The sequence below is a fragment of the Copadichromis virginalis genome, linkage group LG11 (assembly GCF_057382275.1).
Source record: "Copadichromis virginalis isolate Kocher_CV1m ecotype Utaka linkage group LG11, C_Virginalis_male_GT1.1, whole genome shotgun sequence".
Lineage (NCBI taxonomy): Eukaryota > Metazoa > Chordata > Actinopteri > Cichliformes > Cichlidae > Copadichromis > Copadichromis virginalis.
The window spans coordinates 17,646,285-17,663,165 of NC_140628.1; the positions used below are offsets into that span (position 1 = coordinate 17,646,285).

Consider the following 16,881-nt stretch of genomic DNA (forward strand, 5'->3'; position numbering starts at 1 on the left):
GAAATTATTTTGTCCCACTCCTGAAATTGTTAAGTTCCATCTTTTAATAGCCTCATTTATTTTATAGCACAAAGGTTTCAAATTTGCATGATATATTTTTGAGAGATCTTTAGGGATACTTACTCCAAGATACTTAATTTGCTCCAAATCCCAATTCAAGTTAGCTTTGGACTTAATTTCCTGATTTGACTTATAATTAAAAGTTAAAATCTGAGTCTTCGATATATTAAGTTTATAACCTGATATTGAGCTAAAGGTCTCCAGAAGTGATAACAGCTTGGGGAAGGTAACATTTGACCCTTTAAATCATTTTAAATCACATTTATAGCAGGACGGTGAACAAAACGTTAGGACACTGAAACTGCTTCAGCTACATTAAAGTGCTACTATTACTTTCCCTCCTGTTTCATGTCGAGCTGCTCTTTGTGGAGTAGGCCTGTGAGGGCAAAAATGGTAGTTGATTTTAAACGCGCATACGCTCAGCTGTTCTGTTTACCATCTTTAAATAAAGCATCACTGCCCACCGAGCTTCAGTGTCTTCTTGTTCCAGCAGAGGTCCTCCGTGATACAAGACAAACTCCTGCTTAGAGGTGGCACGCTGGCATCTTAGTCACTGTGCTGTGTTTCCATTTAGAATCCACTTTAAAACGACTGGAATTAGCTGATGAAAATCCAAATAAATGAGGTAAGACAAAAACATTAACAGTCGAGTTATTTCACCGCGCTCAAAGTTTTATTTTTATGTCTGTCACTCTGATTTCAGCACATTTGCCAGTCAGCGGCGTGACAAAAACACTGTTTTATGTATGTGTGTGTTTGCAGAATCTGTAAACGTTACGGCATGAATGGCATTTAAAGCGCCAGCGTCGTATTTCAATCGGCCTCAGTTTCAGCACCATGGAGAGCCAACAGGCCCCGACAGCAAGTCAGCAGACAGTGTTTACCTTCATGTACATATTCGAGAAAGAAAAATAAACAACCTTCTGTATGTGTACAGCAGATGACATTTTTATATCTGGTATTTAAACGGTTCTACCTTGTATCCGTTGGGATGGTTTTAAGGAATGCCGCAAATCCGTGCAGGGAATGTAAAATCTTAGATGATATGGTTTCGATCAATGTTAAATCCTGTTAAATCTAGTTTTGCAGTGTCGGGGGGACGTGGTATTATAATATAGCATACTATTGCATCATGTGCATTTCTAAGAATAATGTATAGACTAAAGTGTATGTAAAATTGAAACGTGGACAGCACGCAGTGTACTGCTGTACAAAGTCCATATCGCTACACGGTGGGGGGGCTTCGGTGGTTAAGTAACGCCCCGCTCGTTATGTAACACACTTGGGATGGCGGGCACTTTATTGCGCGCGCACAGTCAGTGGTCTCACTTCTTGCCCAATCGCGTGCGTCGTCAGTCTGCACTCAGCTCTCATCCGCACAACATCCACACAGCAGCGCGCAGGCTGGCACCACCAGCAGAGGAACGACCCTTTGTGCTTCACCCAAACTGACGCGCATCCTTCTGAGAGACATCACCGTTTAACGTCACCGTCCACCATCCAGGCAGGTGTTGTTGTGTTTTGATCCTCTTATTGAAAACCATGTCGCATCAAATGCGTGTTAGCCTCTAAAAATCTTCCCTTAAAACTATTTTAGGAATGGCAGCAGGTGGGGAGGGGTGGAGCTGTTTACAAGTTCAGGAGCGAGTCTTCTTTAGATTTTTTTCTCCAATCATGATATTTTTGCCTATGCGCATAAATATGACATGTTGGATGAAATCTGTCCACCCCATGCTTGAAGTTGTTTACAGCCAGAGACGTCCTGTAGCTGACTCCGCACATCGTTATCATGGAGACATGTCAGCGCCTAAGGTAAACATTCCCAGAAACTGCGGGGGCGCCACATGAAACAAAACAAAAATCCCACGGCTGGATGCGATAGGATAAAAATGTAAATCGAGCAACTATTAAATGGTTATATGAAAAGAACCGCTTTATTTGTTGGTACGATATTATCTAAATAGGCTTTATAGTACTCGGTTTAAAAAAAGAAAAGGAAAAATGGATTTTGAAGGGAGCTGTGGTAAACAAAGGGAGGCACGTAAACACATGGTGCGCTGTCCGAGGGTTTATTAATGATGGTTTAAATGGCTGCTCAAATTCTCTTTTATTTTGGGTGTGTTGACAGCACTGGAAAGACATGCAAACGAAAATGATCGCCACTATATGGAGAATAATTCTGTTGACTGTGGTTTTCTTTTGCATAAACACATCTTCTGTACTGGCTGGAAGCTATTTTACCAAAAGTCACTTTTAGTTTCAGAATGCTTCATGCTGAAAGTGAAAGTCACTTCCCAGCACTGACATCATGCATTTATGATGCAGTCTGTTTAAGGGTTGGTGGGCTTAAAATAAAAGTGGCAGGTATGACATGTGACTCAGCAGAGAGATTGAAATCATTCAATTGAATCTTTCCTTTTTTTTATTTCAGCAAAGGGAGGGGGAACAAGAGTCAACACCAGCTGGTTTTCACAGAAATCAAGCAATTTAATGCCTCAGTAATAAACACAGCAAATGTACCGACTGCATTATGACGTTAATGTCAAAGTGGAATGAGAAGCTTCGCATTAGTTCATGTGTGTCACCACCATTATGAAAAAACACATACTCTGGGATGGATTAAGGGAATTATTATTGACGCCCACTCCATGCTGTTTTAAAACAACACCATCTGGATGAGGGGAGTAGCTCCAGTGGAGGCTTAAAGACTTGTTTATTTGTATCCCACTGACAGTTCTTATAAAACATCCTTTCCCAGTTCATCTTCTTACTAAATCAGCAACCTCCCATGAAGTTTGTTTGGAATACAGTTTTTTAAATTATTATTTATTTATTTTTGGATTGATTATTGTTCATATATGCAGGCAATTTGGCTGTTTGTTGCTTAAAGGGAGTCTTTGCACCTTAGGCAGTTCTTAGCCTCTTACTCAGCAGGTAGCCAATCAACTTTGTCTAGAGACAAGTAAAGGATCGAATGTATGGGTGCGAGTGGAAAGACTTGGCCGCAGTCAAATCATCAAATATGGGTATACCACAGATGGATGGGCAGGAATCAGTGTCAACACAATGTAACACAATACTACAAAACCAAGGTGCGTACAGTTCAAATAAAAACAACCTCAAGCAAAGCTAAGTAGAAAAAAGGAACCAGCAAATCTCTTTAGTTCATTTAACCAGGTAGTTTCAGTGCATAGGCTTATTCTGACTGAGACGTTTGACAGGAGCTATATATTTACAATGAAAGTCCTTATAGCCAATCGTAAAGCTAAAACACCCAGCATCATCAGCAGACTGTCAGAATCCACTGAGACCACTCTTTTTCCAGCCAATTGTTATTAAGACACTACATTCAAAACTGAAAACCTCAGCCTCTGAGAGATACTAGAAAGGAAGTCAAAAGATCAATAAAGTCATGTCGAGTCAGGGAACCATGGATGCCTTTGCTTTGCATAACGTCAGTCCATTCGGTGGCATCACCTCCAAAATTTGTCATCCTGGTAGCGGTGCTTCCTAATAGTTGTTTAGACACCACATTTCAGTCAGCACCAAAACTGTCAGACAGGCTGACACCACCATCCACATTTCCTCTTGACCACACCCTTTTTGATTGAAAAATCACACATCTCATCTTCTCTGCTCAGCTCTTGTTTCAGTTTATCCACATCCAGGTTTGTCTTTTAGTTGTTTGTTTTACCTTTAAAACCCATTAATGAGAGCCACAGTTAAAAGAAAATCCATTAAAAATATAAAAATATAAATATTCATTGATCTCATCAAATCAGTGGCACGATGCTCCGTAAACACGCTGGCTAGAGTACACAATGTTCATTCAGTCTGAGGAAAGCATCGAGCAGCTGAATGGTACCTCCCCTTCAACACTTCCAGATATTTCATCAGCGAAGGGCTGAGTAGGATGAGCAGCAGAAGCCTTCACTCTGTGCACATTCATACATAACTGGTTCCTTCTAGCTCGACTCTTTCGCACAGCTTATCCCCTTCAGTTGCTATGACTGTTGCTAGGGCACGGCAGCAGTCGCCCGGCCCTGCTTGGTGCCTATAATCTGATTCTGCCATGCTATTGCACCGGGCTTTTGTGTATTACTACAGCGAAGGATGAAATTGTGGATGCCTGAAAACCAAAAGAATAAAAGTGTAAGATAAAGTGGTGCAGTACAATTCAGAACACGTCAGTCTATTTTTGAAGAAGATGAAAGTGGAGTTTGAGTCCTGAGACTCTGTGTTCTAATTTTGCAGTTCAGTTTGGTCCTTTGTGGGTTGGAAAGGAGGATTTTGCACACTTCTGGGCTACTCATTAATGGATAATAGGTCGTATTGGGTCCTTAGTTTTGCAAAGGCAGGTGATCGAAGTACTTTTCTTTTTAATGTAGGAGGGGGGAAGGTGAGATCAGAGCCAAAGGATGCGACAGCAGCACACAGGCCCTGGGGTCAATGACATAATTCCCAATGCCACCCCCAAAAAAGAATCTGTATGTACTTATGCAACTGACCCCCTTACTCGAGGGTGCTGAGAGGCAATCAACAGGCAAGAGGAACTAAAGTAATTTTGTAAAGTTTATTCAAGCGTGAGAGAAGATCTGCATTATTTAGCTATGGAGCATCAATAAAAAATGCTTCTCTCTTGTTTAAATGTGCATGTACAAAAAAAAGTTCAGCGTTAGACCAGAGTTCCCTCTGCTTTGGCTTCTATTTCAAACCCTTTTATAGAAAAAGAAGCTACAGCATCGCTCCAGCATCCATTAGATTTCATTGATTGAAGCACTTTGTGGCATTTGGCAGGCAGCCCTTCACTTTTTGCACAGACAGCTGATAAGCAGAGTTAGCATGGCCTCATCTACTGTATTACTGTGCTTTATATCTATCATTTTAATCTGGGATAACTTTGATGAATAAGCTGAACATGAAGAGATTGCTCTTTGTATCTGCATCTCCACAAAGACCGAACTGTTCCAAAACCACAAGCAAACTGAGTTAAAGGTCCAGTGTGTAGAATTTAGAGGTATTATCACGTCCAACTACAGATGTAAGTACGTTTAGAACGAGCCCTTTATAGGCAGCACATCTTATAATAATTCTGCCATGCTGCTGAGCAGAACAAGCAAACCGAATATGGTTTCTAGAAAGGACATTTCACATTTAGACTGAATCAACACGCTTATGAGCTCTCCATCATGCTTGGAAATGAAAGGATTAATTTTGTTCCATTTTACAATGTGATGCCATTAAATCTCACACAGTGTTCCTTTAATTGATTTAAAATTCATTTCTGCCATATGTTTTTTGTTTGTTTTTTTGTCCAGGGTTAGGGTTAAAACTTAGATTTTCTGAACTTTTGATTAGCATCATTATGTAATAGTTTTCCTGCAAAGGTAAAGACATTTCAGCCCATGCTCTTCATGTCTTTATTGCTCATTGGCAAACTTCAGCATGCTAAGACAGTAAAGAGAAATGCCAAACCTCTGTACGTTAACATCAGCATGCTTGTACAATGAAGCTCTGCAACTATTAAGAGTCTTACATAGATGTAGACTCATAATTATTTTTACATAATCTCCTTTCATTTGGATTTTCTCTGTAATTCCTTGGCTTCATTTGATTGTTTATAGGCCGACTGATCCTGATATGAAAAGGTAGCCCACTGTTTATTTTTAGCATTTTTTTTTATTTATTTCCTGTGTTGTGCCAAGTCCGCCTTCAGGCTTCTAGTGCCAGCTGTACCAGACGGCATTTGTCTGTGTGTGTGTGGGGGGGGGGATTCAGTGGTGTAACAGGGTTCAGATAGAGGGCTTTTGTTTATTATGAGTTTGACTTCCACATCAAAATTCTTATCTATATATGGTCCACAGGAATGTGACTTACCTGTTTATCTTTTTTTCTTCTTTCACACTGATCAGAGGAGAAAGCGTGAGGCACGATGGGACCATTCCAAGAATATGAGGTGAGTCTTAACTGAATGCAAAATACTCTTTTTTACCCATAAAAACAAAGATAAAACAAAAATATCTGCAACCTTGCAGTTATTATCATAAGATAATTAATGATAAATATGACCTGAACTAAATCGTTTGGTAATTCAAGAGAAAAAAAAAAAGAAAATCATAGTTATCATACATGCACTACATCAGTGCCTCCTGCTCTGATAAACAGGAAAACAAATCACCACAGAAAGGGAGCCCCCGCAGCCGCATCCCACGTCTGGTCCTCCATCCTTTCCGACCAAAAGACAAGGGATCGCCTCTGTCTGATTCCCCTTTCTCAGAGGAGGAGGGCAGGGAGTGTGACATCAGCTCCGAGCACTCCAAGAGGACCATCAGCACCAACAGTTTTTGTTCTGGTAAGAAGCTCAGCTCCAGGGCAAGGGCAGGACATGCCTAATATGAAATGAACGTGACTGGTGGTCAGCTGAAAAATCTTATGACAATACTACAATGCAAACATATTTAAAAATTTAAGCAAAGGTTATGCACGCTCAAAAAGAAAAAGCATCTTTATTTGGTTTTCTCCCAAACTAGCCTCTATTAAGAAACAGAGCAAAAAATGCAAAGAGTGAATGTGTGTGACCACAGAAACTACTTGACAGCTACTTTCTGGTGGTGATGAGCCATTGTAAAAGCTGTTGTGCTATCTGCCAGAGAGCAAACTTAGGTTGCGATTGACTGCCTGCCCTGCGCTGCCCATTCTTGGCTATTACTGTCTGTGTGCCTGTCTACAATAGATGACACCGGCTGCCCCACTAGTCAGTCTGTGTCCCCCTCCAAAACCCCGTCAGGCTCAGAGCAGAGTGCCCACGGATCGCCGATACTCCCAGAGCGCAAGACCAAAGTGAAGAGGGTGAGGGTAATGGCCGAGTGGAGCGGTGAAGCACGGAGCGCGCCGAGGCACAAGAGGGAGCTGAGGTCGGCCATGAAAGCCAGAGGTACAAAAAAAGAGTACTGAGAAAAATACAAAAACAAAATTTCAGATAAAGCAAGAAATCTCAAAATCTTCAGCTTAGCCCTGCTGTATTATCATATGATCCTAAGGTTTGATTCTGTTACCACTCATGAGTTTTGTTTTGTTTCTACTCACAGACTTCTGTAGTGCAGCATGGTTATCACATAACAATTTCCCACTCTGGGATGCAGCTGCTTACTAAAAAGAAAATTGTGAATGGGAGAAGAGCCATTTGTGTATCTGTGCATTTTTTTTAATCAGAAAATTAATTTTTTTCTCTTATAATCTGAGGCAAAGGGGGGAAATGCTTGATTAATAATCAGACTGAACAAGGGGCACTGATTGGTGGGGAGAAATGTTTGGGAGCTTAACCAATTAGGCTGATTAGCAGGAGGTCAGCTCACTGAAGGTGCACAGACTCTTAGTTGACTCACAAAGTGGTGGAGGATCACTGAGATTTGAGCAGTTTTAATTGCTGTTGTCACTGGAAACAGTAATATGGTTTTGTTTAATGGAAAAAGACACTACTCAGGTATGACTCTGATTTCAGTTTTGAATCACTGAAACTCTAAAATGATGACCTGCTTTTGTTCTGCTTACATCTCTGTGCCCAGGCCTCAAGCCTTTGTCCTGCTGCAACAGGACAACAGCAGAGAGAGATTGCATAAGGCTGGATAGCATTGGCTAATTGTGACGTTCCAGTGATATTTATGATGATATGGTTCATTTTTGGCTAAGCATTAGTATAGATTGCTCATATCTTATTGGAAATCCTGTTTAGAGATATAAACACCATAATCCTGCAGTGGTTGCTGAATGAAGGATTGTTTGTGATTTTTTTTTAAAAAAGAAAATGGTTTTCTAATGCACAACAAAACTCAATCTAAAGCGGTTTCGGTTTCTAATGTGGCACGTTGGGAAAATGAATTGCTCTCATGCATTAAACTCAAATTAACTTGGGCTGTGGTTTAAAGGCAGGAGCTATATGTCTAGCTGGTAACTTTTGGCTTCTTTTAGCAGGAATTTTAAGTAGGATTCTTTTTTTAATTTTTATATTGACCCTCATTAAATTATGTAGAACCCAGAGTGTTGCTGGAGAAGTATAGCGGTGATCAAAAGTTGCACTGCGTCTTTGTGGATCCAGAGGAAGTATATAATGGTGTACCAAGAGAGGAACTGTGTGACTGCATGAGGAAGTCAGGAGTGGCAGAAAAATATGTAAGAAGACAGAGAGACAGTGGTGAGTTGTGTCGTAGGAGTGACAGATGAGTTCAAGGCAAGGATGGGATTGAGTCAGGATTTGGCTCTGAGCCCCTTCTTGTTTGCACTGGTGAGGGATGGGTTGACAGATGAGGTCAGGCAGGAGTCTCCGTGGACTCTGATGATTGGAGACAACACTGTGCCACGTAGTGAGAGTAGGGAGCAGGTTTGAAGAGAGTCTGGAGAAAAAAGGAATAAAAGTCAGTAGAAGAAAGACGGACTACATGCGTGTGAATGAGAGGGAGGTGGGTGAAACGGCCAAGATGCAAGGAGCAGAGGGAGTAAAGGTGGATGAAGTTAAATACCTGGGGTCAACGAGCCAAAGCAATGGATGGTGCACAGGAGAGGTGAAGAAGAGTGTGGGTGGAGATGAGTGTTTGGGATAATATGTGACAGAATCATGCAGCAACAGTGAAAGGGAAGGTTTACCAGATTGTAATGAGACTTACTATTATGTATGGATTGCAGAGCTGGACATGTTAAGATTTTCTCAGTGGGGGTGACCAGAATGGATAAGATTAGAAAGGAGTATGTCAGAGGGGCAGCTTGGGTCATGCAGTTTGGAGACAAAGAAAGAGAGACAAGGCTGAGATAGTTTGGGCATACGTAGAGGGGGGATAGTGGATATATTGGACAGAGGGTGTCGAAGATGCAGCAGCCCGGTGGACATGGAGAGGGTTGGTGTGACAGGAAGATGCAAGGGATAAGCTGAGATGGAAGCGAATGATCTGCTGTGCTGACCTCTACAGGGAGCGGCCAAAAAAAGGAGACATAATTTTGTAGAACCCACATTTTTACACTTGCAGGAATCAGTCAGTGTTTCTGCATCACTAAAGATGACTGTTCAACAGTTTGTTTTATCCTGATGGGACATTGTGCTTTTTTTTCCTTCCTTCAGGTAGTGAGGCAGACTTCAGCTCTTCCAGCAGCACAGGCAGCCTAAAGACCAGGGAGGTTCTCAGTTCCAATTCAGTTGGAAAGAAAGCTCCTTCACGCAGGTATGAGGTTTAATATGTGCATCATAAATCACTAACAGATTTGAACTTAAGTTTTCAAGACATGCATTATCCAGCAAGACTGCAGTGTGCATATACACACTTAAAAAAAAAAAAATTATTAATGAACACCCATATTTATTTGTTCTCATTAATTTTTATTTTTTTCTTTCATCTTAAGTCGCAGCACTCACATCAGGCCACTTCCGGTGTTCAAACCAGCCGGGAACCCAGCAGCCAACAGAGATGCAGAACTCTACGCTCCCTACCGAACTCCTCCAAGAGCTGCCTCCTCAACCAACAGCAGCAGCTGCACCTCCAGCCCCACTTCTAGGTAATAAATATAGATTTCATGCTTATTTGCCGTTTTCTCTTTATTTCCTGTTAAATGTGTTTGAAGTGTAACCTTTTTTGTAAGAGAAGCAGGTACATTTTGGAGACTGTAGAGGTTTAGGCTGTGGCTCGGGCCATGTGCAGTGACCACTAGTGAGTGGGTGGCTGGATTAGGCTCAGACAGTTATCATTTCCTCTCTTGCAGCTGGCTAGGATTATATTGGTCATGATGTGGCTGTAGCTGGGATTAATGGGGATTTAATATAGCAAATGTCTGAATATGGTACCCAGACAGTGACCTTTCTGACTGGGTCTCATCTGCAACTAGAGCGAAAGCAGTTTGCTTTGGCAAAGAGAACAGGGTCATAAAATTTTTCATACAACAGAATACAGTTGCCTGAGTCTTAAATATTGCTAAAACTGAATTTCTAACATGGTGCTTAAGGCAGCAGATTATTTGAAAGGCTCCGCTAGTTTGCATCTCAGCCCTGCATAAGCCTTCACTTTAAAAATCCACTCTCAGGAGCAGTCCAAACGATAGACACTCAACCCTTTTAGTTTCTGTGCAGACACAGAATCTGCCCTGTTTTCCATGCTCACAGCTTCCATAAGTGCATCATAATCCTCCAGTCCTGTCACTCCAAGACGTGCGGTTTGTCAGCATTCCTCTGCCTGGCTAAGTGTCATGTGACATTGCTTCCCCCTCACATGCTGCTTTCTCCAGGGCTGTATCTATTTCTGGCAGGGATGCAGCATATTTGCATCAAAGCCTAGAGTAACCCAGGTTGCTAGGATATCGTGCTGGTGAAAGAGAGCGTCTTAAATGCTGCTTTGCATATCATCCAAATCCGCTAGCTTTTTTGGGGGGGTGACAGGAATCCTTTTATTAGTTTTCTCTGAGCATGATGACACACCTATTTGAGGACATGTAGGGGACATTTGCCAAGGCTTTTTCCACTAAGGTGATTTCTTTGCTAGCTAACGCTGCTTGTATTCAGCATTTTAGGATTTTAAGTCTGTTGCCTGCATGTCAGTAATCCTGTGTCAGACAGTAATTCCAGGCTTCAGGGAGCATCTGCCCTGACAGCACTCTGACTCCGACTAATTACATTCTGTGGGGAGAATTTAGCTGAAGTTTTAAATTGGTTTGTTTTCTGCAGCTGTTTAAAAATGTCTGCTTGATGAATGACAGATAATCACTTTCCGAGGTGTAAACATCCACCGGCAACCTCATTTCCCTTTCTCCCTCTCTTTGTCTGCCCAACAGAAGGGCAGGTCTGGGCTGCTACCATTCATGTGGTGACAACCACGGAATCAGGCCTCCGAACCCTGAGCAGTACCTCACCCCTCTGCAGCAGAAGGAAGTGGCCATCAGACACCTGAAGACCAAACTGCTGGAGTCTGAGAACAGAGTCCATGACAGGTTGGCAGCCTCATGTCCAGCTGTTCAGTTTTAAGACAGGATGACAGCAAAAATGTACTGCTGTGCTGATGTAATGCTTGCATGCTGCAGTTCTGCTCCTCAGTAACATCTTGTGAAGTCTAAACCCCCTGGAAAAGGAGTGTTGCATGAGACTGCGCATAGCAAAGCATATTTTTAAAGTGTTTCTTTATTCGTATGCTGCGCTTAACAGTGATGGATTAAATAATGTCCTTGTCATTCATTAAATATGGGACTGTGGTTTAGCATGAAGACTCAAACAGGAGCATCTGGGCAAATGGCAAAATATGCCATTTTTATTTTGGGTGAAAATTTGAGTTATTTATTTTACTTTACTACAATTTCTTTGAATGTGTACTAAGACAAAAAGGAGGCATAGTAAGAAATCAATAGGAATGGCATTGCTGGGGCTAGATGGATTAATAGATGGGGCGACCGTGGCTCAGGGGGTTGGGAAGCTCATCTGTAACCGAAAGGTTGCCGGTTCGATCGTTGTGTCCTTGGGCAAGACACTTGTCTCCTCTGGCCTACTGGTGTTGGCCAGTGGGGCCGATGGCGCCTCGCTTCGATATGGCAGCCTCGCTTCTGTCAGTCTGCCCCAGGGCAGCTGTGGCTACAACTGTAGCTTGCCTCCACCAGTGTGTGAATGTGAGAGTGAATGAATAGTGGAATTGTAAAGCGCTTTGGGTGCCTTGAAAAGCGCTATATAAATGCAATCCATTATTAAAAGTGTGGTAGCTAGGTTACACCAGCCATTCGTAGGTGGCCCACTTAAAAACCCAGGAATCCCATGGTGCCCACTCAATTTTAAATTTTCACTCTAATCAAAATACAAGACAAAAGTTTCTTAAATTTTATTCAAAAACCATAAACAACACAGGTTGTTGGCTTTAAATTGATAATGCTACCCAGTCATATGTCAAGTGTTAAGGCCCATGTGTGGCCCACCTGCCACTTCGACACAAAATTCAAGACATGAGCAGTAATTTTAGGTCAGAGTAATATTGCAAACCAATGACCTCCTATTTGATTACGTTTTTTTTTTTTTACATAAATGTGTAACTGTACATACTTTCATACATTTCAAACTGAATAGTTATTCACTCCCCCCTTTGAATTCAGGCCATGAACCTTCACAGACATTTGTATTAAAGTGGCAGAAAACACAAAGTTACAAACTCAATAAGTGCAGTGTTTTTGTTTTGTTTTTTGTTTAAAAAAAACAAAAAAAAAAACTCCCGGCATTTGTAAGTGGCCTAGGACTTCTGTCCATATGGTGTATTTCTCTCTTCTAACAGTAAATGTCTAGCCACCTAAACCCACACACAGTGGGTTGTCACAGCCATCCCCCAGAACATCCAGTCTTTAGCTAAACTATGTATAGCTTCAGACTTGGCATATAAGTGGCTTTTTTTTTTTTTTCCAAACTTTACAAATTACATGGTAAAGTTCACAAGTGTGTATTCAAAAACTGTTCCTTTAAGTTACTTGGATGTTTTCCTCCCTCTTTATTAGAGAGACAGAGATTGAGGAGCTTAAAGCCCAGCTTAGCAGAATGAGGGAGGACTGGATTGAAGAGGAGTGCCACCGGGTGGAGGCTCAGCTGTCCCTCAAAGAAGCACGCAAAGAGATCAAGCAGCTGCGTCAGGTGGTGGAAACCATGAAGAGCAGTCTGATGGAAAAAGATAAAGGAATTCAGAAATACTTCATTGACATCAACATCCAAAACAGGAAGTTGGAGTCCCTGCTGCAAAGCATGGAGCTCGCCCAGAGTGGTGCCAACCTCCAAGATGAAAACACCCTGGACTTTATGTACGACAGCTCTGATGGCAGCGGGAAGAAGATGGTGGTGGATGAGGAAGGTGCAATGGAGCTGGGATACCAAGGTGCAGAGGCAATGGCAGACAGCGGGCTGCTGGCAAATGATGAGATGGCGAACAGAGCGGACATTTTGGAGAAGGTCTTCATGTCCACTGCAATGGACTTCAGTCAGGACTGTAGCAGCAAGCTGAGGGCCAGTGCAGAGTCTGGGCCCAGAGTGTCTGCGCTGTCAGGAGAGAGACAGTCAACCGATTCATCCACTGGAACCCAGCCCACTCTACCAGATATGGTTGCCACCTCAGGCACACTTCCACATGAGGACAAAGAAGTCCAGGCCGACATCATGCCCATGCCTCCAGACCTGCAGGCTCTGCTCTTTCAGCTTCTAAAGTTCCATGGGGTTGCAGCAGGAGATGCAGCTCTATCAGCCCCAGTTAGTCTTCTAGGGTTCCCAAACCTACCTGGCTCCATTTGCACCACCACCAAACAGCCTGACTCAACACCTTCCCAACCCAGCACATTTACAGAGAGCCCCGACACCTCCGCCGATTCCGGCACATGTTGCTCAGAGCCTTCCGAGAACAGACGATTCATGGAGGAGCTGGACTTTACTGTCGGCGAGGAGGATTCTCATCTGTCATCAGGACTGGATGTGGTCGGCAAGCGTTACTGGAGCAACAGCTTCCTCGTGGATCTGGTGGCAGTAGCGGCACCAGTATTGCCTACAGTGGCTTGGCTGTACTCACGGCATGGCTTGGACGGAAGCACTCCGGTGTACAACATTGCTGCCCTGATTAGGGGCTGCTGCATCATGGGATTGCACTCTCTTCGTCACATCACTCATAGGCCTGATGCGTAATGGCTTCCAATCCGCATGCAAAACCCCTGACCGTGAACTAAAGCACTTAAGCATCTTTCCAAGAGTATTTGTGACATCGTTGAACACTTGATATCAATGCAGTCATTTTGGTTTGAGCACTGTTATTTTTTTGCACTGTAGTTACCAAGAGGTGACATGGAAGGGATTATTTATAACAAAGTTTATTTATGTATTTATTTATGATTTACATGTATAAGCAGATCATCTGGGTAGATGGTTGTGTGTTATCATAGTCCTGTGGTGTCCCTAGCTGTTTAAAGCAAAAGTTCTTTGTGTTAAGAGATTTTCAGGAGGTGAAAGACTGACTGCTGCTTTCTGTTTGATGGGTGGTGGGTTCTGGAATGTTTCCTTTCTTCATAAAGTAACCTTAAACCTTCAGCCAAAGCTTTAATGTAAGTTCACCGTTTTGTGAATTTTTATTTTTTTTTCTTTTTCCTCCCCTCATTCTGGGTGTAGAGCTTTACTTGATACTGCCTGTGTATTGTTCATAGAAGCTAATGCTTCAAAGCAACTGACACTTGTAATGTGCCTGAGCAATGTGCAATACTGGTAGTAACATCAATGTCCTTGCATCTTTATTATTAAAGCATGATAATTCTGGCTATGTTGTAGTGTTTTGTTTATTTGTTTTTTGTTTTTTTTTTACATTTGCTTTTGGGTTTATTAAAATTCATGGAAATCTTTTTCCAAGTTTGACTTGTGTAAGGGTCCTGTTTGAGACAAAAACAATGGGAGTTTTTTTTTTTTTTTTTCTTCCCATAAATAAACGGGGGTGGGGTATCTCATCAGAACCCAAGTTCCAGCAAGCAACATGCTCTCGTGATGGTTCATCTTACGTAAAAGCTTTCTCGACCTGTCTACAGATGTCCCCTGGGTTGTGGTTCTGACTGTGGAGTGCATTAGATCCACTTTACTGGGATCTCTCAGAAGCTGTTAAACCTGCCCTTACACCAGTAAAAACTGGGTCAGTGCAGCTCTGAGTCTGCTCACATAAGCCTTTAGTGATTGCATAATACCCATCACATTCAGTGAAAATTAAAGCAAAAAGCTGATTAAATCTACATGAGCTAACACTTACATCTTTGCTACAATGGGTCCATTTCCGCTCCAGCTGTAAGGAGAAATGCTATGTTGACATTGCATAACCATGACTCCTCGGTTCATAAGGCATCTGAATCATCAGATGCTGTAATCCTCATATCAGTGTAGGGATGCTAGATTAAATGAGTGGGCAAGCATTGGTTTGAGCATGAGTGCACGCCAGTTTTTTTTTTTTTTTGTTTTTTTTTTATAAAAGAACACTGGATGTGACTGCACCCACTTAGCTTATCCCCTTTCTGAAGACTGATGACTGCACTTTCCCTTTCTGAAAGTGGGTCAGTCTCTGAGAGGTTTGGCAGGCAGGCCGGCAGAGTCCCCAGGTAGATGGGACTGACATCATTATGATGGAGGTCAGATGTGTGATGACAATAGTCCGTCAGTACCTTCTACAGGCCAGTTTAGCATCAGACAGTTTTGATACTGGAATCTTCATGCATGCTGACGCTTGACTCTAATGCGTAAATGATTGATCATGAAAAGAAATGCTTTACAACATGGTAACCATCCTACATTAGCCTATTAGCCACATTGCTAACATTTATGGACTTGAGAAAGTATTATGATACAATAAATTCTCCACTTCTTTATTTCAATAGCTGGGCCCATGTCCTCATTTTAGGTTTGACAGCGTTTTAGTAGGTAAAAATGAATGCTTTGACATGAATTGAGCTGCGGTTTGGGGAAGGCCTCGAAGGGGACTAGCAACGGCTCCCGGGCCTGGCAGATCTCCATGCACTAAATAGAAGTGAAGAAGTTAAAGAATTGAGAACAAGGAGGGTGGGGCACGTAAACGAGAATGAACAGCTTGCAGAACTGGGGGAACCTATATAGATGACAACCAGAACGAGTGTTTGGAGGCGTGGTCCTGCTCCTGAAATTCCGATACATAATCTCCAACTAAGTGCAATCGTTAACACAATCTTTAAGTTTGTGTCACTCCATCAAGGTTTTGTCGCATTTTCTCCCCTTATTCACTTCTGTAGTTTGCAGCATTTTTCATGAGGCTGGTTTGCAGGTAGGAGATTAAAAAATAGAAAGTTCTAGGTCAATTTTATTTTAACATGATGATGTCAAGGGAAGAGTCTATACATATTTCTGTTTTGCGGGAATGTAATGGCAATTCCACCAATAGCTTGACAAATTTCAATAAAAACCAGAGTGAGATATTGGTAAGGTTCATCCTCTGGGGACCATCACTGATGGTAACATTTTACAGAGCTCTTTCCAATAGAGTTTTATTTCACTGTAGAAACAAGATGTTTGCCAAGTGGCCGACACCTAAAAAACACTCATAGACAGTGAAAAAGCCTGAACATAAAGGTTGTATTCATGAAAAATTATTACCTTTCCCACAATGGTTGCTGGAGTTATTTTACTATTTACATATCAGGCGTAGCCAGATTGTCTTCAGTCGAAGATATGAATCAAAATTTATTAAAAACCCGTGTAGGTCTAATACAGCAGAGATACAATTTGTCAACTCTGGACTCATTACTTTATATTAGTCCTATGTTGTGCTCAACCACTGCTATTTTTTACCATTAAGCATGTGTGAAAACAGGATTTTAATGATTAATTTCTGAAAAAAAGAAATCACGACGTGCAAAATTTAAAAAGGAAAACATGACATGCAGCCTTTCTCAGTGAAAATAACGGGGAAAGGGCATTTCCAAAGAAAATAAATCCACACCTGCTTTTAATTTCATTCTTGAATCTATTCATGCTCTAATTATTTTCATATTCATTTTATCATTGAAATTTTAACAGAAAATTTGTCAGTAAATCATTGAATAATATTAACCCAGATATGTCTTCTTTGACTTGCTTTGCACCATTTATCACAAGTCATGGATGAACACATGCTGTGTCTGCACTTGCCAATGTTTCCATGACAACACTGACTGGGAATTTCATTACAATGATGCATAACAAGATGCTCAGTCAGAAGCACTTACTTAAAATGATGTGCTAGGAAACGTTTATCCATCAGCCTATTATTTGCCAAGATTACTGTATGAGTGTCCATTGTGATGATGACC

At 41.8% G+C, this 16,881-nt stretch overlaps 1 protein-coding gene across 5 annotated transcripts; it reads left to right on the plus strand.

The window, feature by feature from the left end:
- The first annotated feature begins 574 nt into the window (after positions 1–574).
- On the plus strand, positions 575–14,341 carry sybu (syntabulin (syntaxin-interacting)). 5 transcript variants are annotated; one of them, XM_085473396.1, is made up of 8 exons: positions 575–685; positions 5,973–6,016; positions 6,226–6,412; positions 6,794–6,994; positions 9,170–9,269; positions 9,448–9,600; positions 10,867–11,022; positions 12,556–14,341. In XM_085473396.1, exons 2-8 carry the CDS (start codon positions 5,993–5,995, stop codon positions 13,718–13,720), a joined length of 1,986 nt encoding a protein of 661 aa, XP_085329522.1. In that variant the 5' UTR covers positions 575–685; positions 5,973–5,992; the 3' UTR covers positions 13,721–14,341. The 5 variants fall into 5 exon arrangements, with proteins under 5 accessions (XP_085329522.1, XP_085329523.1, XP_085329521.1 ...); XM_085473397.1 differs by lacking the exon at positions 575–685 and adding an exon at positions 1,372–1,568; XM_085473395.1 differs by lacking the exon at positions 575–685 and adding an exon at positions 1,372–1,564.
- The last annotated feature ends 2,540 nt before the right edge of the window (positions 14,342–16,881 follow it).

Coding starts and splice junctions, on each gene's coding strand:
- sybu (XM_085473396.1), top strand. CDS start 5,993: ATGGGACCATTCCAAGAATATGAG. Junction 6,995..9,169: donor GTCGGCCATGAAAGCCAGAG/GTACAAAAAAAG, acceptor TCCTTCCTTCAG/GTAGTGAGGCAGACTTCAGC. Junction 9,270..9,447: donor AAGAAAGCTCCTTCACGCAG/GTATGAGGTTTA, acceptor TTTCATCTTAAG/TCGCAGCACTCACATCAGGC.